The sequence below is a fragment of the Gymnogyps californianus genome, chromosome 8, assembly GCF_018139145.2.
Source record: "Gymnogyps californianus isolate 813 chromosome 8, ASM1813914v2, whole genome shotgun sequence".
In the NCBI taxonomy this organism is placed as follows: Eukaryota; Metazoa; Chordata; class Aves; order Accipitriformes; family Cathartidae; genus Gymnogyps; species Gymnogyps californianus.
In genome coordinates, this window is record NC_059478.1 from 22,888,234 (window position 1) to 22,915,843 (window position 27,610).

The 27,610-nt window shown below is 38.5% G+C and overlaps 2 protein-coding genes across 22 annotated transcripts in view; one reads left to right on the forward strand and one right to left on the reverse strand.

Moving 5' to 3' along the window:
- The window catches only part of FUBP1 (far upstream element binding protein 1), a 36,330-nt gene extending 24,038 nt beyond the window's left edge, over positions 1-12,292 (forward strand). For 2 of the 10 annotated variants that reach the window (XM_050900922.1, XM_050900930.1), the window contains one exon: positions 12,227-12,259. In XM_050900922.1, the coding sequence (XP_050756879.1) occupies positions 12,227-12,244 (18 nt within the window). In that variant the 3' untranslated portion in view covers positions 12,245-12,259. Of the gene's footprint in view, positions 1-431; positions 2,090-12,226 lie in introns of those variants that run through there. The other 8 variants (XM_050900923.1, XM_050900931.1, XR_007766855.1 and 5 more) reach the window with 7 other exon arrangements.
- On the reverse strand, positions 2,933-27,097 carry NEXN (nexilin F-actin binding protein). 12 transcript variants are annotated; one of them, XM_050900938.1, is made up of 14 exons: positions 27,045-27,097; positions 18,837-18,917; positions 17,444-17,635; positions 17,221-17,302; positions 16,988-17,136; positions 15,580-15,621; positions 14,278-14,472; positions 14,026-14,199; positions 11,505-11,690; positions 7,211-7,411; positions 5,650-5,871; positions 4,342-4,527; positions 3,525-3,885; positions 2,933-3,419 (listed from the first exon to the last, which is right to left on the reverse strand). In XM_050900938.1, exons 2-14 carry the CDS (start codon positions 18,861-18,863, stop codon positions 3,406-3,408), a joined length of 2,031 nt encoding a protein of 676 aa, XP_050756895.1. In that variant the 5' UTR covers positions 18,864-18,917; positions 27,045-27,097; the 3' UTR covers positions 2,933-3,405. The 12 variants fall into 12 exon arrangements, with proteins under 12 accessions (XP_050756895.1, XP_050756897.1, XP_050756896.1 ...); XM_050900940.1 differs by having other exon boundaries at positions 18,837-18,913; positions 27,045-27,064; XM_050900939.1 differs by having other exon boundaries at positions 27,041-27,058.
- Between the last annotated feature and the right edge of the window lie 513 nt (positions 27,098-27,610).

The following is a 27,610-nucleotide window of genomic DNA, read 5'->3' on the forward strand; positions in this document are numbered from 1 at the left end:
TTACAGTTACAGTGTTTTAGTGGAATTTTTAGATAATTTAGTTTGCTTATTCATACTTGACATGGTAGGAAAACAGATTCTGGAGTTTCAGAGATTAGTATGTTTTAACTGAAAAAGCATGTGCACCAATTAAATGTTAACAGTACAGCAAATAATATTTTATCTATATAGCAGTCAGTGTATCCTGTTTCTTGATACTTTAACTGAATTGCTGTATATTTTGATAGTTTAAAATGTTTGTATGTCTTATAGATGGTCTGGTACAGGTTTTTGTTTCTGGTTTTTGTTGTGTTTTTTTTAGCTTAAAGTAAAGCAGCATCTATTTGGTTTTTTGTTGATTATTCTGTTTCTAAAATGTGCTGCTCCTCTTTCAAAAGTCCTGCTTATCTGTACATCAAAGAAAAATATTCAAAAATACTGCCTTCATTTTCACACACAGTGCTGAAGATGCTGCAAGCACCAAATCATAGCTCATAGAATCAGGTCCTGAGATAGTTACTACCAGTAAAGAGGAATCCTTTGAGTGTATGCCATTGGTGAGCCGATGAGCATGGACCATAGAAGGGCTCCATGTAGAAGGTAAAATTGGCAAAAACATAACAGATTTGAAATGTATCCCATACATAATGGTGTAGGGTATAATTTTTGTTTTGATCACTTTTCATTCTTTAAAGTATTATTTGTTTGACCATAAATGTTCCATAATCTGTTACGTTTTTTAAACTGTGATTTAATAATATAAACCATCTATTTTACTTTATATTCTTCTAAACAGCCAAGCTTAGATATATTGAATTTTTGAACTAAATTAATAGTTGTGCTTCAGTTTCTCAAGCCACTTAATATTTCATCTGTAGTTTAATATGTAACTTCATTTTTGACGTGAGAAAAGGTTAGGTGTGTACCATTTGGATTTTGATACTGTGAATTTAGTGTTGGGGTGAGTCATTTGTTCACTTCCTTTTACATGATACTTTTTTCTTCAACTGTTGTTCCTCAAATATCTTGAACAGTCTTTCAATTGTAAGTTTAGCCAGTGGGAGGAGATAGAGAAGAAAAAGCCAGTTTATTGGAATGTTGCTAGTGTGTGGAAGATGAGATGTCCTTGTCTGTAGCATTTGAGGTGTATTGACTTCCAGCTTTCTCACTGCTGGGCTTACAGGCATGCTATTTTGTGCTAAGCATAGTGTTTATTTTTCAACTCTGTCTCCAAACTCATAGTTCTTAGGAGAACAGAAAATAGATTATTGGAGTTATCCTGATCCATAAAGATAACTGGACTTCCTTAGAAATGTAATGAACTTGTCCAAAAGGTATCTTTAAATGTTTCCTGCTTTTTTTCCCCCCCCTTAGAGTACCACAAATTAAGTAGAATGTGAAGAGTACAAAAAGTTTAAAAAGGAAGCATAATGTTCAAAGTAGGAAAAGCATTTTCGTATCACTTTCTGCAGCCTATACTTCAATAGGACATGAAATAGAATGTCAGGTGGATAATCTTCAGTCTAGCATGATAATAAGTCATCTATTTAAGTTGTCCAGGCAGACAGGATCATTATTCACTTGCAGAGCCTATCTTGAAATATTTCATTTTTTTACTAGTGGTATTTTATTGGATGATAGAAACTGTTTCTCCCCTGTTCTCTTCCAAAGTAATTTTTAAGTTTTCCATTGCATGCTAAAAGCTTTTTATTTTGCTTTTTTTCTGGAAGTGGGGGGAGGAAGGGAGGACTGGGCTTTTCAGAAAGCATACAGTTGACAGGATTCCCTCTTCCCTAGTAATAGCTTATAAAACTCTTATGTATGCACAAATATTTCTCTTGCGTGCATGTGAAATGCCTTTTCGTCCTGAGAAAAGTGTTCTCTGCAGAAACTACCCGTGTGTAAAAAGAAGATTGGCTTTAAAAGACAACTGTGATGGGAACAGTGTCTTAGGGAGATGCAGCTTGGACTTGAGGTAAATTGAATGCTTTACAAAAATGTGGTTTTGAGCTTGCATTGACATTGTATGTAATATGGGTACACGTTAACTGTATAATGTTTTTTGTATGGTTTTTCTCAATAAATGTAAACTGATGGATAATAATAGCAATGTTTTTGTCTTTTTTATGCTCCTATCCCTGCCTTCGTTAGTTTGAAATAACAGCTTCATAGGAAAGAGATTGCAGCAACTAGTACTTCTGTGAATGAACATCACCCACATGAAATGAAGTAAAATATATTTATATGGCTATTAGGATAAATATTCATTCAAACATCATGCAGCTTATTACCATTTTTTCCAAGATGTTTCTGAATTTGTAACTTTTATTGAGGCAAAAGAGTGACTTCCAGTAGGTAACTGTACAAAGAGCAGTCAGCAGATTCAACCACAGGAAAATTTCTTTTTGAAATTACTGCATAAATCTAATTTGCTGCAGCTTACCTTGTGTTTATGTTCAGGCTTATACACATGTTCTTTAACTTAAAATGTGACTATTGTTTGTAAAATTACTCCTACAGAAGCTTAAGCTGAACAATTCAGATGGTGTTAGCACAATGATGTTAGTGTTGATATCAAGAGGTCTTAGAGAAAAATAGTACAGTAGCCTTAAGAAGACAATGTTTAGAGATGCAGCAATATATTTATTGCATTAAAAGAGAAAAAAGATTGAGACGTTAGGCACTTTCTGAAAATATTTTTCTCAAAGCTTGCTTCCTACCAGCTTAGCTATGATAGGCTCATACTTTGTCACCAACTGTTCCTGTATCATTTAAGCAAAGAAAAAGAAGTTTTACAAGCAAATGTTGGCACTGTAAAGACTACTATAAGCCTTACTGAGATTGTTTTTACTTTTGGGTTATCAACTGTATAGATTGATAAGAGCTTAACAGTTTAAATGCAAGCCCATTTTAAAGCAAAAGAACTAATGCTCTTTGAAACAAACAACAAAAGTAAGCAGTTATGTAATCTTTTATTCTTTAAAAATAGTACACTGGGGTTTTTGAAAATCATCAATAAGTATTTCCTTTTGCCAGTTTAGTGCCTCTGGGATAAAGTAAAACAGCTTAAATATTCAGTGTTCATGCAAAATATACCAATAGATTTACACTACTACACAAGTTTCCAGATTGTGTATTTAGCTTTATACTATTACATGACAGTTGGTCTTCAAATGTGGGAGCACTATTCAGCTTTTTCCTTCAGTTGATCTTTCATACATCGATTCCTTCTTTTTAGCCTTTAATACTAGCTTTTGTATTGAGCAAGGAACCTGGACACTCTCACAATTTGAAGGTTATTCTTATCTGATGCAGGAATGACAAATCAATGCATATCCTTGCTTTCTTTAGTTGGCCCCATCAGAGAAAGAGATGATGCAATAAGAAAGTTTTGAGGGGAAGAAAGATTCCAGCTAAAGTAGAGCATTAGTAGTCATCAGCTAGAAAATAAAAGGGTTAAGAGAAACAGATAATTAGATTTTCATAATAGGAAAGATGCAAGAAGACTATTTGAGAATTATGCAAATTAAAATGCTAACTCTTACTTTCAATGGTGAGAATACAGGTGCTAGCAGATGTGCCTCTGTTGTTGACAGCTTTACACATATATTCCCCTTCATCTTCTGGGAAGGTTTCTGGCAAGTAAAGGCAATAGGTTTCTCCTCTTTCAATATATTGATAGTCCTCAGAGTCCTGCAACATTTCCCCTTCAAACCACCATGTAACTTCAGGTTTTGGTTCTCCAGTAATCTTAACTGTAAATCTCACTGGCTCGCCGTCAACAACTGATGTGTTTTTCAGTGACTTCTTGAACCAGGGAGCTCCAGATCGAGCTTGATCCTCCTCATCTTCGCAAGTAGAACCATTAATAATGCTTCCCTCTTCGTCTTCTTCCTCTTCCCTTTTCTGTTTTAAAATAAGTCGTTTTAGAACATTTAAAGTGGCAATAGCAGTATGACCGCTGGTGATACATACTTGATTACAGAAGAGTTACCATGTTTCTGAGAAGGGGAAATGCCACACCTATCCTCACTAAATAACATAATGCACTGAATCTGGATATGGAACAGGCAGTAAAATGGATTTAAATGAGGCTGGAATCTTGGGGTAAAATACAGGCATGACTGTAGATTCCATTTTTAGACTATTCAAAGGATACAATGAACTTTCAGTATCTCTCATACTCTTCAAGAATATGTGAAAACACCAAAAGCAATTTTCCATTATTGCAGCAATTCACAGCAGCTGTTACGACAAGTATAAAGTTCCTTTTATACCTCTGGCAGTGTTGCCATCAGTGGTAATCAGATGCTAAGCTAAATGACACTTAGGACTGAAGAAAAGGGACTTTGTAATTTATACCTTCTGTAATGCCGCATCAATTTCTTTTTGTTCAAACTGCATGCGTAGTAGTTTCTGTTCTTCAATTCTCCTCTGCTCTTCTTCTTCCCTGGCTCTTGCCATTTGCTCAAAACGAGCCTTCATGTTTACTTTATGAGTAAATGGAGCCTCAGATCTCTTGGCTGGTCTCACATCTACTTCATCATCCTTGGGGGGGGGGGAAATTAAAAAATAGGACTTAACTCACTACTTTCTAAATGTGTATGATAATAAAACTAGTTTTGTAGAGCAGTAGTTTTTCTTAACTGAGCAAAGCTACCCAGAGTTCTGTTTTTCTCAGAAGTTTGTCTAATGTTGGGTTTAGGATCAAGTCTCATAATAGTTTATCCCAGGGATAGGGCAAAATACTTGCAGCAGTAATTTCAAAAAAGTTAGGTAGAAAAATACTCCTAAAGATTTATTTTCATATAGAAGTTGAATACTGTCTTGTGGCAAATGGTAAATCCTTAGTGACTTGACTTTCATGCCATGATGTTATGGTAGCTTCAACACCTAATGCAGGTTGACCTTATAGAAAGATAATTACAGTGTCAGTCATTAATTTAAAAGCTCAAAAATAAAAGATAGGCTTTGAGCTGATACTGAAGTGACTGACTACTGTGGATAGGAACCTCAATGAGGCTCAGACCAGGCTTACTACTGTTAAAAGTTTCCTGCACTGCCACATGACGATGTCATGAAAGCTCACATTGTTTGGGATCACAGAGCATAGTGTTGATTTATTGGTTAGACTGATAGCTTCATTTCTTGTTTTTCCCCTCTGAAAAAATGTGAGCGGTTCCAGTCTGAAGCATAGATAAGTAGGCATCCTCTGCTCTACCCTGAGAAATGAGTAAAGATGATAAAAAGACTTCATCTTCAAATTGTATTGTTTGGTTTTGTTTGGTTTTTTTTTCTTAATTCATACAGTGGAGAATTAATCAGAGTTCAGAAGGAGACGCAATTCATGTGATGATTAATAGATTAATTCTCAAATATGAATGTTTCAAACCTTCAGGCTGGCAGGTTTCAGGTTGTTAAGATGCTGAATTGAGGACTTCGAGCAGAAAAACAGATCTCTGCTTGACCAGATGACTGATAATAGACTGGTGCTGTTTCCTTTAGGGATGCTGAGGTGAGACTTCCTCATGCATCCAAAGGAGGGAACAGGAAAGAAGGGAGAAATTTTGGAAATACAGCAAACTTTGGTGAAAGCAGCAGCATTGTCCACTCCTGGATCATTAGTGTGCTGGTTAAGTATATCATTAATACATACAGAATGCAGCTTACCTCTTGGAATTTTTCAGCTTCCCTTTCTCTTATTTCTTCATCCATTGCTCTTCTCTTAGCTCGCTCTTCTTCAATCTTCTTCTGTATTTCTTCTTGAGACAATTGTCCTATTTTTTCAAACTTGCTTTTTAAGTTCTTTGCCTGAATAGAACCACTTCTTTTTAGCTTTATTAATTCTTCATATTCTTTGCTTAGCTCAAAAGTTTCAGACTCTTCTTCCAGCTGTTCAGAAATTACAGAATGTGTAAGATGGAAAATGCCCTAGTTATTTTTACTACCTGTTCTCCCCGCAGATAGGTGTAACTTAATACATTTGAACAGTTCTCTTAGTTATTTGAAATCAGCACGGAGACCTTTTCCCTCTAATTTCTTCTTTTTCCTCGCTATTCTCAGGATTACTGTGCCTGTATCACATCTAAACTAGATAGAGATTTTAAAATATCTTGCTTGAATATACCCTTTGTTCAAGGATTGCTGTCAATAAACCACCCTTCACAGACTCGGAAAACCAGACACCTGGCAATACGAAAAACTTAGTTATCCTGGATCCATAATTTACCTCTCTGACTTACTTGCAATATGATATGAAATAATTTTCTGAAATACAGCTACTTTGTTAAATGGAAAACTATTACTTTTTTTCTTTAATTCAGTAAAAAGCAAATGAGATTTCAGGATGTCATGGCTGGAAAAGAAATGGCAGTTCTGGATCCTCTAGTCAAACCATGTCTGAAGCTGTAATTGTTGATATTTTACTCCCTCCTGTACTGGGACTGACAGTAAAGACGTATGTGCATTTTAGTTGGATGTCCCTGTCTCTCCCTTCTTCCCCAGCATGTAATACAAAATTTACTTGAAAAGTTTGCAAGCCAGAGCCTTTATTACTCACTCCAGCTTTGCTTAACAAAAATAAATAAATAAACTTAATGCTCTGACATTCAAAAGGGAATAATAAAGAATTGCCACCCACAGCCAAATCAAATTGAAGTGTAAAGTTTGTGAACAAGATGTTTTAGACATTTGGTATGCAAAGCAAATTTTGTGTGTGATTTTTAAAATCAGCTGTGACAGTCTTCAAACCCTTGATACGCTGATTAGAAATAAGTTGAGGCCACTGTAATTCTTTCTTAATTAGTTAACACAGCATTCCCTTGAGGAAAAGCAAGAATTTTGCTCTTTCCTACTTTCATTTTTGTATTTTCATTTGGGAACTAGATGTTTCTGTTCTCCCAATATTGTAAATATTACATAATCGTTTTAGTAATACTGTAGAATTTTCAGAAGTGACTGTAAAATACAATTACAAATTTGAAATTGCGTTTTTACTTTAAGGGTGGCAAGGGATAAAAGCATTTTCCTGGTAGATTAGTGATAAAAATATGTATCTTACACAATGTTATGTTTTAAAAATTCTTTTCACATAATACTGAAAGTATTGATTTAAAATTCCTTTTAAAGGAATTTTCAGTTACAGTCTTAAACTTTGAGATTTTAGTAATTAACTGAAATTATCTACTATTTTTATTCAGAGCATGCTTAACATATCCTTTGATATACAAACCTCTCCCATTTCTTGTCTTAACTGTTGAAATTCTTGCTTTTCCATTTCCAACTTTTGCCTACGCTCTTCTTCTGTGCGTCTCTTTTCTTCTTCCATTTTTTGTCTCAGCATCTCCTCAAAATTAATTTCCAGTTTACCAGGTACGAGGGATTCTTGAGAAACCGTTTTAAACATTTCTGGTGATTCATCGTCCAGCACCTGCTGGAAATTCAGAGCGTTAATGATACATCCTGAAGGTACCTGTGATGAAGTCACAGCGTTGCTCAGACACTTCTAGTATAGAAAGATTAAGTACTTTGCCACATCTGCCACAGGACAGTAACATGCAATATCACAATGTGGGTATTCCTCTAGTGTTTTGGGAGAGAGTGTGTTTGGGGGTTTTGTATTTGACTTTGGCTCTTTATTATTACAATGCTAAACTTTTATAATGAAGATTTTTTATTAAAATGCGGTCTTTTTTGCAAGATGATGGAGAGGATGTCCTCTACATGCAGCTTTGAGACCTGAAACAATTCATTCCTGTTTACTTCACAGACTGTCATTAGACGAAGTGCTTGTGTTTAAATGTCATTGCTCTTAACACTGAAGTACATATATCTATAATCTTTTTCTAAGCAAACTGAATTATATTCCTGTTCTTAAGCAACATTAGTATTCTCAGTAAGGATAACCAACAGAATTTTCTACAAGAAACTCTTCTTGTGCACAAACTGATTATACTAAGTTGTGTTGCCAGTTCATTGCTTTGTACAACCCAACAGCAAGGGTTTCCTCCTTTCCCTGTCCTTTTCTCAGGCTTCGCAGTAGGGTTGGGCTTTGATGGTCATTCATGAGCAGTTTGCTTATTTTGTAGACTAATTCGTAAGAAGGTGGTAGGGCCTAGGAAAGGCAATTTTCATTACTTCCAAAAACAGGAAGTGTAAGAAATATTTTATCAGACTGAATTTGTTGAAGTAAAGCATTACTAAAATATGAAGCTGTATGATACAAAAATGGCCAGGTAGCATGACAGTCTGAGTTACACAGGAAGATGTTCAAATAACTTCTTGATAAAACCTATATAAATGTATGTTTGTGCATGTAACTATGTAAACTTATTAACAGATTGTCTCAACAGGAACATTCTGTAGATAAATGTGTGAAATGAGGTCAGATACTGATCTAGAACTGTGTGGTGATGTGACTTCTGGCACTTTAATCAGGGCATGTTTGAAAAGCCTTGTGGCAAACATTGAAGAGCCTGGTGTGCCTTAAATTGTAAGCATTCCCAACAGTAATCAGTCAAATGCTAGAAAGACTTAAAGGAGCAAAACTTTCATTTGAGAAAGTGTTTTGACTAGCTTTATAAAGAAACAGAAAATAAACATTTTCTAAAAGATTCTTTGGCACTCCCTTTTCTCTTTATTGCTACTTACTGCCATTGTAACTTACACTTTTCACTGCTCTTTGTGCCATCTTAGTTTGTACCACTGTCTTGACCTACTTTGCCCATATCCTTTTTATTTGTCGCCACTCTTTCAATAGTATTTTTTGGCCCAACCCCACTCAAATACTGCTACTCACTATAGATTTCCTTCAGATTTTCCCTCTGAGTAAGCTTACAGTTGGAATTCACCCCCACCATTCCTTCCATTCTTCATTCGTTTTGCATAATATGAGCATACTTGTTGAAATTGTGTTACGGAGAAGTAGAGTAAAAAAACAAAGCTGTAAACGATTCCCTTTAATGAAAACAATGCACAGCCACATAGTTTTCAGAGGCTAGCCACAGCTAAATTAGCAAAGAAATGTGAAAGTCTCTTGCTTGTGATGCATTAGTTCATATGCTCATCGCTTCTAGAAGATACAGAACCTATGTGAATAGGAGAAGCATTAATTCAAAATTTACCAATGCATGTATGTATAAACTTAAAAAAAGCTGTGCATATGAGCAAACACTAGCAGCTGTCTGCTCTGTATTTTTGAATCAGCAAGTTATGAAAAGACAGTAAGCCAACTTATTCCTGGTTAAAAAACACAGGAAAAAATTCAGCTGAATTGTGTGATGCACAAAACCCTAGTGGTTAGTTGAGTAAATATTTTAGCCATATTTTGTGAAGTGAGACCATACTTTTTTTTTTCTGCAAAGTGGGAACAGATGGTAGTGGGAAACAGTCCTGTTACAACCCTAGTTTGCAGCACAGTCAACCAATTTTCAGTGGGCAGTGACTGATACAAAGTAGAATGGTTTTTTGTTCGTGCTAAGACAGGTTCTTTATGCAGTCTCTAATGGGAAGAGACTGACAGGGATGAAAGATGAATGCTTCAGTCTGAAAGCGATCACGTTGATGGTGGGAAGCATGGAAGGATAAATGTAGCACAAGTAAATGTGAAATAGGGAGATCCTTCCAAAAGGAGGTGGCGTTTGTGTTTTCCAGCAACAATATTACTACTTGAAACATGAAAAAGGTTCTAAAATAACTAGTTAATTTAAATGCATAAATAAAAATTGAGTGTGAAGTTTTACTACTTCTGAAAGAGATGACTAATGTTCTTAAAATGTTTAAAAGCACATCTGCATTGCTGCTACATTGTGTAGCTGTGGAAAATAGGGAAAGCACAGGCTTATATTTTCTGTTATAAGTAATAGAAAATGCGGTGTTCATATTCAGGATACTAATTAACAGAAAACTTTCAAACATATATATGCTGAAAATACATTTTCAGTTATTTTTTTAAATTACTGCATGTCTTCACTGTCTGCAGTTACAGTGGAATCATAGACTCTGTGCTGCATCTAATGGATTAAACTCTGTTTAATCAGTGAGATTTTTCTTGCCCAGACACTTGAGCTTAGGTTCTTGCTACATTGAGGCAGAAAAAAGAGATTCTCAAGAAAGCAGAAAAAAACAGAAGACAGCGCATACTTTCTTTGCTTTCCTTTAGTTGTCTGCTGGCTTTTCATAAAAATTGTAATGGCAGAAGTCCAGTAGCACTCATTTATTTTTTTTTCTAGTGGCTTTAGTTTCTATTTTCTCTCTTTGGAGGTATGGACAGATGCTATTTTCCATAATTGCTTACCAGTACAATATCAAATATAAATTTACGTTGTAGTTTCTCTAGGTAGTCTTTCAGCATATAGGTCTTGGCTTTGGCCCAATTTTCAGGCAGAGGGAGCACTGCTAGCAATATTAGTAGTCATACAAAGTTTTCATTTGTCTCACAAGCATTGCTTTGAATGATGAAGAAAATGTTATTAGGCATGCAGTTGGTCTTTCCCAATAAAACCACAGAGGGGAATGTAGGAAGACACTGCCAGATGAGTGGGTTATTCCACAGTTCAGTATGGCATGTCTTGCCCGCCCTTTTGAAACAGTTTTAGTTGGTATTTGCGTAATTTAATACTGTATTTCCTAACATCCACCAGTAAGTAACTGGCTTATACCCAAAAGCCTGCTGAAACTTGAAGTCGGAATAAGCATGAAGAATACAGTGAAAAGCTCCAGGCTACTTATTTTTTATAAATAATGTTGTTGCCGCTCTCTGAAATCAGGCATCTTTCTCTGCTTTCAGGTAGTGTCAGTATGTCAGTCCTAGGTCCCTGAAAATTTGTCTTCAATATAATCTTAACTCAAATTTTAGATGACATTGCATGTCACAGAGATCTGTATTTGTCTAAGGAAGTTCCATATTATGAATTTTTCTCATGGTAAATGCCACAAGTTACTTCTTCTGTTTCTCTGAACAAGCAATGAAATAAAATAAAAACATCAATTAGCTGAGTTCAGCCTTCTTAATTTTTCCTTCCTAAAGGGCCACAGATGACTATAAAATTTGTACTCACAGTGAGCATTTTTCTAGTATGCTATTAATTATGCTTTAGCTAGTAAGAGCTGATTGGTGGGCACCCTGTAAAGGTAGGGACATAAACTTGGAGAAGTAAAAAGAATTGCTTCCCCCCCCCCCCCCCCCAAAAAAAAACAACAAACCCTCCTTGAGAAAACATTTTGCTTTCCCAGTTTGTTGCATCTAGCATAATAATACCCATTGGACACAATATCTGGTTTTGACCAAATTATTTTAAATCCTTTCTAGGCTTGCTCTGAGGAGGGATTGTTCTGTGATGATTTTTGGTAAACAAACGTGATTAGTTTACCCCACTACCTTCTAATAAGTAGTGAGGTAAACTAATTAACGAAGGAGCTGAAGCATGCATTCCTAACTGTATTTAAAGCTTTTTCCCAGAGCTGCTTTCCAGTTCATTTGAGACTTAGGTAAAAATTAAACTATATACTGAACAAAAATGCTATACCATGTTCTTCCTTGCTTCAGCAAATGCTCTTTTCTCCTCTTCTATGCGTCGTCTTGCATCTTCTTCTGCTTTCCTCTTTTCCTCTTCTCTCCTCTGTCTTTCTGTCTCCTCAAAACTGAGTCTGAGTTTACCAGGACGGAATTCTTTAACAGAGTTTTCAGATTCTTCATCACCACCTTCATTTATCTTCAGAGAAGAGGGAGAGAAAAAAATAGAAAGGACTTATCCAAACATAAAAATATTCTTTATAGTAAATAAATACTCTGTTAATTCCTTTCTGATCTTTTATAAATGTTTTTTTCTCCTGGGGGGAAAAATATATCAAGAGTTTAGTTCCTATCAGAAACATTTTAATCTTGGTTTTAGCCAGGGGAGGGAGAAAGGAAACGTATTTCAGTATCCTATATGGAGCTTCTGTAATTTTTTAAAATCCGTTGAGTGTGTAATTCAAAGAACAATGTGTTATCAGGAAAAGACTGAACAATTAAGTACATGTTTTGTGGTCTCAGGGTTGGATCGTTTACTGTAAATCACTCCCTATTCACTTTCTTTACATCACTTTCATAGACCTTTATACCATCAAGTCTTTTTGTTTGTATATAAATTGTTTTCACCAATGCACTTGCCAGTTAAAAAAAAGCTGTAGAGTTTTATAGCAAAACTAAATCAATTAACATTTTGCTATTACACTAGACTGAGATTTTTGTTTCTTTTCTTTTTAGACATTTAATCATCACTGAAGAAAGGGAATTGAGATACTCTGATCTCTTCACTATTGCTTGTCTCCAGTGAACGCTTATCTGCTAGGAGAAGCCTGTGGTTTGCAAACTGCAATCAAGAACAGAAGAATGAACCATCTTGAGAAGACATCTCGGAGTACTTTATTTGTTAATGGAGGAAATGGACTGAGAACTGTCAGAGTACTGATAATCCAGATTTCTGTATACTGCAGGCAGCCCTGGGACTGGTATGTGGGGTAGCCAGTTAAGGGAATTACAGAAATCTTTTATTTGGAATTCATAGGGAAAAAAGAAAGAATTGAAGGAAATTAACTGCTGAACTCTTCCTTTAAGAAAACTTTGGCTTCCAATTTTGACAACCACTGATAGCAGATAAAACTGCATGTTAGAAAATTTCTTTTGAAGTAGAGAATTTGTAAATTACTTTATATTACTTGGTTAATAAATGCATATACATAAGGGTGGGAGACGTGAACAAAACTTCAGTTAGAACGGCTAGTGACTCCATGAGGTTCTCTCCCCTTCCTGTTCTTCCCTCTTCTCCTTCACTAGTATCCCCTGCCCAACCCCAAATAAAAAGAAAAAAGTGCATTATTGACATAATGTCAAGGTTATTGGTGTGGAAATGTTAAGTGATTTATTGGAGGTGGGGGTGGAGGAGTAAACTACAATTTGGGGATCATCTGCCTAAACCTAGAACCCTCTCAATTTGGACCAGTTGGGAATTCCAGTGTTTCAGCTTTCTGTGTTGTTTTTTTTTCTGGAGAATATCAATTTCTTGAATGTTTTTGAAATATAGTCAATATAGTGATCTTGAGCTGTTTGTCGAAGAATGTTCATTCATAATTATACTCTGTTTAAGTTAAAGTTAGCAAATTCCTAGAAATAATATTTTCAAAGATTTCATGGAAGATTAAAATCTCGTTTCTCATTAATCTCCTTTGTATGTGAATTGACGAAGTCATAATCATCATGATTGTACAGGGGAAAGATATTTAAATACAGAACTTAATGCTTTTGGAAATGGCGTGTGGTAAAGTGAGGAAATATAGAACTAAACTATCTGGTATATCATCTGTTAATACTAAGAGTATGATTCCTTTAGTATGATCAAAGAACAAACTATAGTGAGGTCTGTTTATAGGTGATCTAAAATAAGTCTGGCTTATGATAAAGAACGCATGTGGAAGCAGTTTTGCAAGTAATATAAAATAGGAAGTGAGCTACATTTCTGACAATTTGGGGCTTAATCTAGTAATTTCTAGTATATTGTTTATGTCAATACATACAAGAGAGCTGACCTGTCTTTCTTCCCTTTCTTCATAAGAGGAAAGTTGTAATTGGTGTGTTTATCATATTTATAAATAAATATGGGAATAAGAAACAGCATTCTGTTACTACAGAATGTTTTCATCAAACACTGGTTACAGAAACATCTGAAGCACTATTTAAGAACAAAACAGACAACTAATTATCTTCTTGAGGACTTACAGCTTAAGGTACTACAAAGTGTAGATACAAAACCTGCTACGATTGCTGGCAAATTTAAAACACATAAATTTCCTGGTTTTACTAAAAGAATGTCTAAAGCATCATGCCGGTGTGGTTACTGAGTTAGAGCTAAGGTCAAAAACACATCTTTCAAAAATTAATTTTCAGACTCTTAACAGCTGGAAATATAGTTAAGGAATAAGAAAAAAGAAGAATCAGATACAGGAAAGAATGTAAAAGCATATCCTGTGTGAAAATTCTGTAACAACATGAACAAAACATGTATTTACCATTCGCTGTCTAGCTTCTTCAAAGGCACGTTTTTCCTCTTCTAAACGCTGTCTTGCTTCTTCCTCTGCTTGCCGCCTTTGATTTTCCTGTCTTTGTCTTTCAAGTTCTTCAAATGTCACTTTCAGCTTACCAGGAGACAGAGGCTCTTGTGTTTCATTGTCTTCATTTTCACCCTGTGTAAGAAAAATTAAATAGTTATATCTTAAATAATAGATACTTATTTCTTAGGTATTTTTAGATGAGTGGTTTACCGTGACAAATGAAAGGCACTTGGTTTCCTTAAGGAATTGGTTTTGTTCCTCATATTTTAGCTTCATTTCTTCATCCTGTCTCTCTCTTTGTTCTGCTCTCTCCTTTCCTGTGTTCTCAAAGTTTATTTTCGTCTTCCCAGGTGTTTTGGTGGGTTTTACAGGCACTACTGTAACTAGCAGTGAATCATCCCCTTCCTGTCCAAAAAGATATTTATTATATTTTCATAAAGTTTGACTTCTAGATAGACTCATTTCTTAATGAAACTGCTGTTTCTACATTTGTGCACCAAAGCTTCCAAAAGAATTACTTGTATTGAGTATTAACCACAAGAATAAACCCATCTGCCCGTGGCAGTCACTAGTTTTCTTATAATTTCTGAAGAGCATCAAGACTGAATTATATTTTAAACATAACTGCTTGCAAACTCCTTCATTTCTTTACATATTTTCATTAACTGTTAGTTATAAATATTCATGGTTTCGAGAAGAACAGGTGCAATTTTGAATGCATAGCAATTGTAGCCACACTCTACTTCCAGTCTTACATTTACTATGTAAAGGATATACTGCGGTTGGAATAAGCTTGTAGTTCTAGAGAGCAATATGTAATTTGTCAGGCAGAGTAATTTCTTTGAAGGATGTTGCTGCTTCAAAGCTATTTGCACAACTTACTTGCCAAAATACATTTTACCCAGGTTTTTTCACAAAATACCATGATTAACAACGGGGATACTGTCAAATAACTTAAAACTAAGGTTTTTTGGATTTTTTTTTTCTTTCCAAAACTGTAGTAGGAATGTGATATTCTCGTGTTAGTGAAGGACAATAGGACCTTTGGACCTAGCTTTTTGAAATGAAACATTTATTTGCAAGACTTAAAATCCAAACCCATATGGTAAATTAGTCAATTAAAAAGAAAGAGTTAATTAAGGTGTTCAGACATCTGTAAACTCTTCGAGTTTAAGGCAAAGAGCTTTTAAGATGATACTTTCCAAAGCCAGAGGACTTCGAATATCATTGCCAGTATACCTCAAATCATTCTGGTGGCTTTGAATATTTACGTTTTAGATGTTTTTAACTAACCACAAAGTATTCACAGTGCAGACTCTATTTCAACCTTAAATAAATTGGCTTCAAGTTCAGACATATAGTTCTGTATACTTTAAAAATTTGTTAGCTCCTTGGTTGAATTTTAATTAGGTATTTGCGTGCTGCTTTCTAAGTTTTCCCAGCCCAAACTACAATAATAAAACAAAGTGAATAAAAATGTAGGTGAACATTTCTTTAAAAAAATCTGATTACCTCAGCTGCTGAGTCAGTTCCCGTATTGTTAAAGTCATCAATCTATTAAATGAGAATTTCATATGATTACATTACTTTGGCTCTTTGCCTTCAATTTGCAAACATAGAACTGGAAATTCTTTTTGTATCAGTGATATGTATGTAGCACTTCAGTTCACAGAGATGATAATGATTGAACCTTTGTTGGAATACTTCAGGTAGGTTAGCTTGTTCAGGAAGAGGGAACATGACATAAAACATCATACAGAAAGTATGCTAAAGCATTCTCAAGACTTCAGTGATGAACTGAGTACTTTAGATGTCCATTCTTCACTGAAGCATTCCAGAATTGTGTAAAAAGAAAAAAAGCTAAAGCAAGCTCATTGATTATTTCCGATGCAAGCGACATGTCTTCCCCTCAACTCCTGCAAAAAGCCTATTGCTGTATTTGCTGCATATGGTGTCTTTATATGTTACTGTCTAAAACTAACATACTTTCTAAAGTTCTACATCGTATGTACTTCTGCCTTTCAGAGCAGATTAAATATATGCTAGATACATTTCCAGTTAAAAGTACAGTTTTAACAATGTTAAAAGTCTTAGTAGAAAACACTGTCCAAGTCCTTGTTGAAAACTGACTCCTCCTATAGCACCGTGTTTCTTTTCTTACAACAAAACCAAACCTAAATTAAGTACTGCTGTCTTTTGGTTAAATAAAAATTCGCTTATGGTTCTAGTCTGTCATTTAGGTGTTCACTCTCACTGCAGTATTTGCAGCACTGAATAAAACTTACAAAAGGAATTAAATATGATACCCCAATGCAAAATTCTACAAAAGACAAAGTTTACCTTATTGGCATCAACAAAAGTTGGAACCTGTTCATATATATATGCAATAAAGATTCATGAAGTGGCAAAGGAATAAAACATGATCTGGATCTTCGTGATTTATGATTTTTACTGCATTAGTATCTTCTCATTTTTGCCTGCCGATGGCATTTTCTTATTTCTTCATGCTCGCCTTTTAGTTCATCTACCACTGAACTGTATTCACTAATGTATAAGCAAAAATTGTCTAAAGTGAGGGTTGGTAAAATATAAGAAACAATTTCAAATTAGTTTAGTAAATTTATAAACTCTTGTATGCGTATGACACCAAAATTTGTGCCTGATTCACATTCCTACCAGGTTTATGCCTGCCTGGTTTTATCTGCAACTCAAGTTTAGTGCTTAAAAAAATTGTTACTTTAAAGAAGTGAAGATGAAGCTTCTCTGAATGTTATTCTCCATTTCTATCCCATTGAGCATCTCCCATGTAAATTGCTACTATCAAAAATCTTAAGATTGAATTTTACTGATCAATACAAAACTTTTTTTCTTGTGTTGATTGTTACAATTATATCCTGGTATTGTGATCAGATGAACATACCTCCTGTGCTTTTTTTGCTAATTCTCTTTGAATTTTTCTTTTCTCAATCATGTCTTGTTCAATCCTGCGCTTTCTTTCTTCTTCCATTCTTTTTCTTTCTTCTTCTTGCCTTTGCTTCTCCATTTCTGCAAACTTGCCTTTAACGGTTCCTGTGAATATGAAATACACAGTTCAGTAGTTACATCTAATACGTATCTAGTGAATTGTGTGGCCTGTAAAATCAGGCCTCTTACCTATTAGCTTTGGAACATAACCTTTTTCTATTTTAGATAATTTTGCGTCATCGTCTTCATCAGATCCAAGCAGTTCTTTCATCTAGTTGATGAAACACAGAAAGTAAACTGTCTTTATACCTTAAATAAAATTCCAATATTATTGTCTTAAAATAATGTGAAAAGATTTTCACATATAATATTGAATATTAAAATAACACAAAGTATTGGCAAAGAAAATAACCTCCTGCTTTCTCCTGTTCCATTCTCTCTCTCTAACATATTGTTCTTTTCTTCTTTGCTTTTCATCTCTAGATCTCCTTTGATTTCTTTCTTCCCTTGCTTTCTGCATAGCTTCAAATTTATCCTTTACATCACCCTTGTGAAGCTTGGGCACATAGGATTTTTGGACGGGTTTAGATGAAGAAAGCAGAATCTTGGTGAAGATATAGAAGAAATGAAGATAAGAAAAAGAAAGTTGAAACAGATGGACAGAAACATTCTGATAGACTGGATTAGAAAGAATGCAAGAACACAAAACAGAAGTGCATTTGGGATTATGAACTTTGTGCCACTAGCCATCATCAATTAAACATCAGTGTATTTGCTCATAAATACCAATAAACACTAAAATATCCAAAACAACATTTAGCATTGTATTAAACTTAGGCTATAAGTAACTGTAATGAATAGCTACATAACTAAGTATGTGAACTATGTGAATGTACATTTTCAATTACTAGGGCTTTAAAAATTAGATACAAATTTATGTTATTGCTTTCAATCATAAGCAGTCACCAAAGAGCCTCTCTACCCCTAACATTTAAAATAGATATAAAGACATAGACATATAATACAATATGTATGTTTTCTTCTGCAACACTTCAACAGCCATATATGGTTTTTAAATAACTAGTATTATTTGTTCATTTAAAACTTCCAATATGTTATATACTTACTTTTTTAATATTTAGAGAAACTCAGAAGTCCAGTGATTTTATGTTATAAAGTGCCAAGATCACTGGACTTGCAGGACTCTGATACTGATACAGCTAATGGACGCTTCTTTGCTAATGCTTGCTCTGTGTGTGTCCAAACAGTAAGAGAAGTTCCCACTTGCCAGAACTACTGTGAAGTTTTCTCTCTTTTTACTGTAATGACTACAGGAATGCTCTCAATACAGAAATGCTGAGAAAACTGGCTGAAAATGTTCCATGTTTCATATTTTCCACCTAAACCAACAGGTTTTGTTCCTGCTTTTGGTCCTGTTGCTCAGTGAGTCTACATAGAAGAAGAAATGTTTGAAGTAGCCTAATATTTACATTTTAGAATTAGATGTGAATGTTGCCCTGAATTTCCCCCCCAACATTTGAAGTTCCCTCATATTTTGTTACCTTTATTTTGCCTTCCTCCTTCATTTTTTTTAATAACAGTAAGAATATATTTCACAGATTCCATCAAATCAGATAGTTTCCTTAAGCTACTTTCAAGTGCCCTTCCATTGTCTTACAGTAACAGCAATACAGCAGACTTCCAGTATAATTGTTTGTCTTTTACAATTGTTTGTAATTACTCTTTTTGCAAGCGTCAGTTGTAAATCACTACATTACTTTGATTGCTTTAAAATTGGTACATACCTCAGTTTTCTGTGCGATGTCATTCATGGCTACTGTATTGTGCTCTGCACCTGGTCTTTTTAGATTGCTTTCAGTTTCTACCTGAAAGAAACAGTTGTAGTTATATTCCTTTCTTTTCCTTTTAAATGATGCTTTAACTATCTTCCTGTAAATAAGTTTGCATAGGCTGAAATCGATGTATCACAATTTCATTTGGTCCTTTGAGGCTTTTGAAGACATCAATAGGTTCTAAGTATGCAACAGTAATTAAAAGAACAAGCTTATGATTCACTATTCATGCTCATAACTCCTCTATATAGTCCTAGATACTGGTTTTCAATTTCAATTTAAAAAAAAAAACCAAAACAAACTTGGAGCCAAGCTCTGGCTGCCCTGGCTGGTGTGTTGCAAACCTGTTTTTCTCAATACTCATGCTAGCAGAAAGGAATGTGCTCTGCACCTCCGCCGCTCCACTTCAGTCTGATGTATCAGGCAGCGAGCTCAGGTTGCATGAAGTTTGCAGAGTGCTCAGGCCAAAACCCCCCAGCCTCCTGGAGACGCTGCTTCGCCTTTACACAGCTGGCAGGAGGAGGGATGGCCGGGTGGCTGGGGGGACCTACCTGCCTTTCAGAGGTGCAGCTGGATCTCCTGCCTGGTGAACGCTCTTGCTGGAGTCTCAGCCAGGCTGGCAACTCTCTCAGCTCTTCACCCAATATGGGAATACAAAATAACGCTTTCCTTTCTCCTAGGGCTATTCTAGGAAACACCAGTGCTAAAAACTATGAAATAAGTTAGGTAAGCCACATACATACCTTAGAGAAAGTATTTATATCATTTAATTGTGGGCTGCAAATTGCACTGCATTTTTCAAGAGAAAAGTGTTACAAATTTTAAATTACACTGTTAGGAACCTAACAGAAAGGCACTTCAAGTTCAGGGCAAGCCTTTTTTTTTTTTTTTCTTCTTCCTTTTTTTTTTTAAATCATCAGGTCTATCAGAGCTTTTGGGAGGAAGGAAATAATGATGTGACTCCAGTGCCATTGCTGTCTGATGTACCAGTGCCATCCAGTGCCATCATGCTGTACCGATGCTCTGAGTCCCAGGCAAGCCTAAAAACTCAGTTTGTCAAACATGGTGCAAACAAATGGGCTCAAAGGCTCAAAGTAAAAAGCTAGAAAAGTAGCTTACTACTGGAAGGGACTTCTCACTTGTGGTTTAGAGGAACTGAAGTCAGGGCATTTCATGATATGGAAAGTTCAGTTCTTAGTAGTTCTTAACCTTTTAAGTTCTCTAATTCTTTATTACAAACAGATTATGAACACGGGAATTTTTATGTGGTGTTAAAAATAATGAACATTAAGAGTTGTTTTCATATAAGCTCTTCAAAAATACACCAGCGTCATCGATGCTCACTGGTGCTGCCCTAGCTATACTGATTGGATGAGATTCTTGGATATCTTGGGAAGTTTTTCCCAAATGAAAGCAGTCACAACATATGAAACAAGAGCATTTAGCTACCAATCCCTGCCCTGATGTACAAATTCCAAACTCTTCAAATTCAGCTTCAACGGAGATGTTCTGGAGAACACTTGGGTGTTCCTTTTCAACAAATGAGTATGGAAAGTCATTCCCCCCAAATCGGAGTTGACAAATACCTCATTTGTAGGCTGATAGGAATCCAAGGCATTTCAGTTTGTCACTTGTGAACACATGAACATAAAATTACGAAGTGTTAGTTCCTATTTAGACTGTTTCAGAATAGCGATAGCATGTTAAAATTCTGTTGTGTCTAGAAAGGCAGATAACTTCACCAGCATTCATGTGGTCTCAAGGTCCCTACACCCTTTAATATGCATTTGTATATTGTGCAGTTGGGTTTGCGCATCTTTGTAAGCTTTAGCTTACTTCATGCATGTAAGTAAAATCCCCATTGTGATCAGTATAACCTTAAAACTAGTTAAAATCCTTTGACTTCCTCATTTTTCTAAGCAGGTCTTAGAGAAGTTCTTCTCTGTTCTCTTCTTTTGCATCTCTGCTTTTTTAATTTCTTCTTCCTTACTTGTGGCTGATAGCCTTTAGCCTTGTACTTAAAATACAGAAGCTGAATAAAAGGTTTACTGCATGAACCCGTCAGAAAGCAAAAGAACGTCATGCATTGGTACAATTCATGCACTGAAGAAGCCTGGGACATAGAGACCTTCTAGCCTTCATACAGGGCTGGAGCAGAAAAGTCAGTCCCAAAGATAATCTTTCACAAGGAACTCCGTTTCGCCTAAACAACTCAAGTGAAGGTTACTGCTAGCCTTCACTACAGCAACATGCCCTGTCTATATGGGTTCATCTTAAAGTCATTTGAAAACTGACTATTCCAAAGTCTGATTTGCTTATTATGTACAATTAATTGTAGGAAGAAGATTATGTTTATGAGTCTGAGAATACAATTTAGCTTTTGAGCTAAACCTTTGTCTTGAACCTTTCTGATAGCTCCAATTACCTGAACCCCTTGACAGTGTCACCAAGATTGCCGACAGCAGTGAGACTAACCCTCCAATAATAAATCTGAAATTTTCTTTAAAAGTGCAATTGTTGGAAGAAATTTCCTTTGCAAATGCCTGCTGTCTGAACTTCCAAAAATGTGCCAGTCCAACAGGTTGTGGGCCTTCAAGATGGCAGATACGTTTCTGCCATTTGGAATACTGCCATATCTGCTATTCGTTTAGGCTACTTTCCAGTTCTTTGGCTTCACTAACTCTTAATATGCTTGAAGGTTAGCCAGCTGGCTCTAAGACATTTTGCATCTGCAAGTCATCCTACCTCTACCTTTGATGCTAAAAGATATGGATATAAAGCAGTAGGGCATTACTAAACATGATACCACCCATGTTTGCACTTTCATCCCTCTCCGTGGCAGTTAAACCTTGAGCAGGAACAGCAGCAGGACCCTGCCTCAGGCATCCCGCAAGGCAGATGAGTAATTTCCAATAAAGACAATCCAGAATCTTTAAGAAAAAAAGAAGCACTCTTTGAGTTCTGGCTTGGGTCTGTGAGGCAGTGACCACTGCTTCAGGAGCAACAACCGCGGATTGAAGCTCCTTTGTACCATCTGCCTTATCATTAAGAGAAGATCCACACACTCAATGTATTGTTGCCAAGAAAACCAAAGTGGCTAAGTCAAGAAGTCCTGACACCTACAAATCGTGGAACAACAGTGCCTTCATCATCTGCTGTTAGCTTTGCACAAAGTATGTGGTAATAAATTTTCCAACCCAAGAAACGTTGACCTACTAATTCCCTTTTGAGATGAACTAGTTATATTTTTAAGTTGTATATATATATATATATTCTTGTTTTGTAGTAAGAATTTTCCCACAGAGTTCATCTAATACAATAATGCTTATTCTTTGAGGCAACAAAAGCCTACTTGTATATGTACTTACTTCAAAAGAGATTTGTCCTCCTATTATGAAGCTGTCCAATCTTAAGATTCAGTCTCATCTTTTCTTTTATTTCCTGAGATCAACATATCTCAGGAAAAGCTGCAAGAGCTCCTCATTGAAGCTTCCCACTCAGAAAAATCCCAGATGATAATGTCGAACATAACCATGATCAAAAAATGAACTTGGCTTGTTACTAGGCTTTTCTTTGCCTATCCAGTCTCATCACTCTAGCATTCACCTCACACTAGTCTAATTTTTTTTTGTTTCTCTCCACATCTTACCTTTCCTATGATTAAATGAAATATCTCAGGAAATGTTAATCTGATGTTATAATGTTTATACCGAAACTACTACACTGCAGTTCCACTTTCAAAGGTCTACACTGAGATTTTTCCTAGAAGAGAGATTTAACCTCCATCCTTTGATCAATGGCCCTACCTCTGGAATTGAATGAAAGAGAAAATGTCATTACTGGAATGACTTGACTGGCTGTAATGCAGAGAGTGATCTCTAAGAAGTTTCAAGTGGAATTCTAATTCAAAACCAATAATGCGTAGGAAACTAGGCAATAGATCAGAAATACTCTGTAAAAAAAAATCAACTGTTTTCACGCATCTTATTTGTTTGCTGTAAATGGGTAAGCTATCACCTCTGATATGTCTTGATTTGTTATGATCATAGCACTTTCTCAACTTTTCATGCAGAGTCCCTAAAACCTTACTTTAGGCAAAATAATCAAAGTGAACAAAGAAAACCATTAAGGGGACACAGAAGGTTTGATGGCTCAGAAGTCCCAAAATCCATCTCCTTAAATTTAATTAATTTCCATTTCTGAAAGGAGGTCAGAGTCCTCAATTGATCAAAAAATGTTGTGCAGCTTTAACCAGATAAAAAGACCTCCCATAAATAATAAAATTCACCTTCATTAGAAAACATAGAAGTTCTTGATTTTCAGTGGCGTGATTAACATCCTCACACGAGACACAGAAAAACACTAGTGTTTTCCTGAACTGAATACTACTTTTTACAATAGGAGTACGAAGCCAGGACTTTAAAAAAAGTCTAGTTCCTCTGTGATTTCTCCTTTCGGGAGGCCCCCCTGCTGTCCTATGGCTACTGTGAGTTATAAATAAGCCCTTCACGGCACAGTCTAAGTTACGTTTACCATCTGTCTCCTCTTTGTGATCTGCTTGCAGGAAAGACTCCATTATATAAGAAAACCATATTGTGAGAGCTGGAAAGTCACTACTTGCAGCCAAAGCACTTAGGAGAGGAAAACACAGTCCACAGTGTTAAAATATTTAATGAAATATTAAATAGAACTGCAAAGAGAAGGGGAAAGAGAGCGATGTTCATCATTTATGTCCTTACTATAACTCGTCTGGGATGACACTACCAGTTGTTGTACTAAATTACAGATACTAAAGTAGATGATACTAAAATTATCATGCATAGGGGAAGATCCTGAACTGGCATAAACCGTCAGCTCCACTGAAGCCAATGAGTTATGACAATTAACACCAGCTGTCTAAACTTCACATTTTGTAAAATACAAAATACAAAACTACTTCCACTCACTTCTATTTCCTTCATTAAGTCTTTATAATTGAAGACTAGAATGCTTACTGACAATTGACCCAGATAATTCAATTTCATACACCATCTTTTCCTCAATCTTTGAATTTATTGCACTTCATTTATTGAGAGTCTCATATTATAGTGGAATAGTCCTTGCAGATATGATGTTATTTATAAAAACATATTTATTATAAAGGATTTTGTCTATGTCTGTTTATATAACTATAAATACTCTTAATGTGACAGCACCATGCAGTCCAACTGCTGTGTTAAAAAAATAAAATCACCCTTCTCCGTAGAAAAGGTCTGTCTGTTAATTCCTTACTCTTTTCAGGTACAATTACGGGGTACATAGGCTCCAGAGCAAACGTAGTGGGGGCTGAGAGGTGGCTCTGTTATGGGGGAAGCCCTGCTGAGATCTTCTGGCCCATGATTTCATGTTCGAAGATATCTGCTGATCCTAATCATGGGTGGCAGTAAATTGTGAACCGAGGTGCCCAAGAGAAAAATCAGCGTATTTTGCCCCATGCCATAGTTCCTCCATCCCTTGCTGTGTCACAGCAGCTGAAGAGAAACGGGATGATTTGAGCTCAACACTTGTTGACTTCACTGACAGGACTTCAGAGATCAGGGAAATGTGAAATAAAATACTGGACATGAAGCACTACTACAATTTGCTTCTTCCCTTCCCCGATGACAGGACACAGCCTATCTATCTGCCTCTTCTCTGAAATCCTCATGGTCAACTCAGACTGAACACAGTGGTGGTCACTGTGCCCGTGCTATGCCTCTGCCGCAGAGGAGAGGTCTCCTGGCTTCCTGGAGATAAGCTGCTGCTTCCACTTGACCAAATCTACTCTGCTGGTAGTGCTGATGCCCATGAAAACCAGATCATGTGTAATACCTTCATCTGAGCGGGTATGGCTGCCTTCCGTGCACAGCAAAGGGGCACTCCTATTGCTTCCTGAACTGCTCTTCCACCGTCGTTAACATTCTCCTCCGTTTTCCCACAGCTAGCTTGCAGAGGGCTCACCATGGCGCTGTTCCTTGTTAAAGGTGTTTCAAAGCTGAATATCCAAGTATGGTAAATGACAGATTGTCTGACTTCTTCCACTGAGGAAACTACTCATTTAAAATATTCCAAATGCAGTTAGAGAGCGTATTCCTTAGGCATGTCTTAAACCACTTACTTACCCAGTTCTTGTATTTCACCAGACTGTGCTTTCTACATATACTAGACATACTCTTACACTTCTGTATGTTCCTTAACACACTTGGCCCTCTTGTAAGACTAACTATTATTTTACAGTTTCATTTCATTGCACATTTTTCTAAGAGATCTAAGGTCTCTTAAGACCTGAGAACTAAAGTTAAGAGTAATATGTTTCCTAGCATGCAGCTACTTGCTGATTAATTTTTTAAATACTAATATGTTTCATTGAACTTGCTTTTCTTCGCAGATGATTATTGTGTTAGCGGAAGCTCTTATTTACCTAAAAACCGAAAAGTGATAATAAATAGTTTGTAAGCTGTCACGGAAGCCCAATATTTTCTTCCAAGCCACGCTGTCTCACAGTCATCACTTTAGGATGAAGCAGAACCCATAAACGCACTCAGTATGCCCTTGCTGCTGAAGACCACACCAACAAACTAACGGAACTCCTCTTTATGTCGCGATACGTGGTTTAGAAACGTAAGGGATTTTCAGATAGATAACTTTTATTAAACGCACATCGCTGAGAGGCGGACTGGCCGGGGAGCACACCGCACCTCCCCGCACACACCGCGCGGCAGCTGCCCGACCGCCGCTTTGGCTCCGAGCTCGCCCTGGGCCGCCTTTGCGGGGCAAGTGGAAGCGCTGACAACTCCGGCGGGACTCCCCGGTGGGCACAAGCCCTACCTGCAGTAATTTCATTCAAACAACTCAGCTACGAGTCGCACCCGCGGCGGGCGCAGCGCCGTGCCGCGCCCCAGGCCAGCCGAGTCCCGGCCCCCGCCCGGCGCCCGGGCCGTGAGGGGTCCCCCGCCCCGCCGCCCCCGGGGGAGCCCTCGCTGGCGGCCGCCGCAAGCCTCGCTCGGCACAGCCCGTCACCTCTGTCCGCCGGGCTGCGGCTAGCCACCCTCAGGCGCTGCCCCGCCGGCTGCCACCCCGGCCGAGGGGGCCTCGGCGGCGGCCCTCGCCCACCGCGCCCTCCCCGCCGGGACCGCGGTGCGAAGGGAGTCGCTTCTCCCGACAGAGCGCCGGGCTGCCGCTCGGCCCGGCCACCCCCGGGGAGAACCGGTCCGCCGGGGCTGTGAGGGGGCGGCCGGCGGAGCGGGCTCGCTGGCGGCGGAGGGAGACGCCGCTCCCGCGGCGGGTCCGGCCGAGGGGCGCCGGGGCGGGGGAGGCAGCGGGCCGGGCAGCCAGCCCAGGCCCCGCCGCACGAGGAGGGAGCGGGGCAGCAGAGAGGGGCGAGCGCGGGGCGGGCCGGGCTGTGCGCGGCAGGGAGCGACGCGGGGCGGGGGAGCCCGCCCGAGCCCTCTCTCCCACCCGCGGCCGGCGGAGCCGCTCTTACCTGTGAGCGCTGCCCCGCCGCTGCGGCTCGGCGTGGTCCCGGCGGGCGGGCTGGCGGCTGCGGAGCGCCCCTTGGCTGCGGAGCGCCCCTTGGCTGCGGCCGCCGCTCCGGCGCTGCAAGTTTCCATAAAAGTCGCGACGCGCGGCCGGCGCCCGCATTCCAGGCGAGCCCCGCGCCGCGGCAGCTGTCCCGGCCCGGCCCGGCCCGCCTCGGCCCCGGCCCTGCGGCGCGGCTCGGCACGCCATGCCCGGCCCCTCGCCGCGGCGGGGGGCGCAGCCCGGCCGCGCCGCCAGCCGCCCCCACTCCCCCCTCCCCGCCGCGGACAGCCGCCCGGGCCAACAGGCTTATTTTGGGCTGGAAGCACCACGGAGCTATAAATAACCGGGGGAGGGAGGCCGCCCCTCGGCTAGCGCGTTCCTGGCCGCGCCGTCCCTGCCGCAGGGCAGCGGACGAGCGGCGGGAGAGGGCCCCGCGGGCCGTGCCGGCGGAGGGGACGGGGACCCGCCGCCCCGCAGCCTCCGCCGCCCGCCCGCTATTGACCTGCCCGCGGCTGAGGCGGCGGCATCCCGGCTTTTTCACGGCCACATCCCCAGAGATCACCGCCTCAGGTAACGGCAGGGTTCCGCCACCCCAGCAGCTAATTATCACCACGTACTTACAAGTACCGCAGCCTCGGCAAACCGCCGCGCTCACCTCCCGGCCCCAAACCAGAGCTGGCGAGAAGCGGGGGCCACGCAGAGCGCGCTCCACCGCCGCTGGTTCATGCCCTGCCAGCGGGGAGGTTTTATACCCACGGTGGTCAGGTCCTAGGTCGTTTTATGGCACATGGAGAGCAATCAACTAATAATAGTAATGTGACAGTTAGCTGATGGAGCGGAGAGGAATCTAGCTGGTGCCAGACCTGTGAGACGGAGAGCGCGTTCAGTTTAAAGCAGCTCATTTCTCTGGAAACTTTACAAAGCAGAGGCAGAAACATGATTTTATTACATCTGAATACATTCCTTTTCCTGCTTAAAGATGACTTGTTTCCTACATGTTCAATTGGAAGGTCTCCAGTGCCGAACTTTCTTCGTCCTATCTCAATTGTACGGTGTCTGGCACACTGGAGCCTAACTTGCAGCTGGATTATAAATGTTAGGACGATAACTACATGACCTTAGGCTTTCCAAATCTGAACAACGGCCATCAGAGTTAAAACACAAAACGTGTTTGCCTTTTGAAGGAC

What these genes read in the sequence shown, in the direction of transcription:
- NEXN (XM_050900938.1), bottom strand. Translation starts at nt 18,863, where the DNA reads ATGAATGACATCGCACAGAAAACTGAG. An exon ending in GAACTGACTCAGCAGCTGAG is followed by an intron (nt 14,473 to 15,579) that starts GTAATCAGATTT and finishes CTTTTTGGACAG; the next exon opens with GAAGGGGATGATTCACTGCT. An exon ending in AAGCTGAAAAATTCCAAGAG is followed by an intron (nt 4,528 to 5,649) that starts GTAAGCTGCATT and finishes CCCCCCCCCAAG; the next exon opens with GATGATGAAGTAGATGTGAG.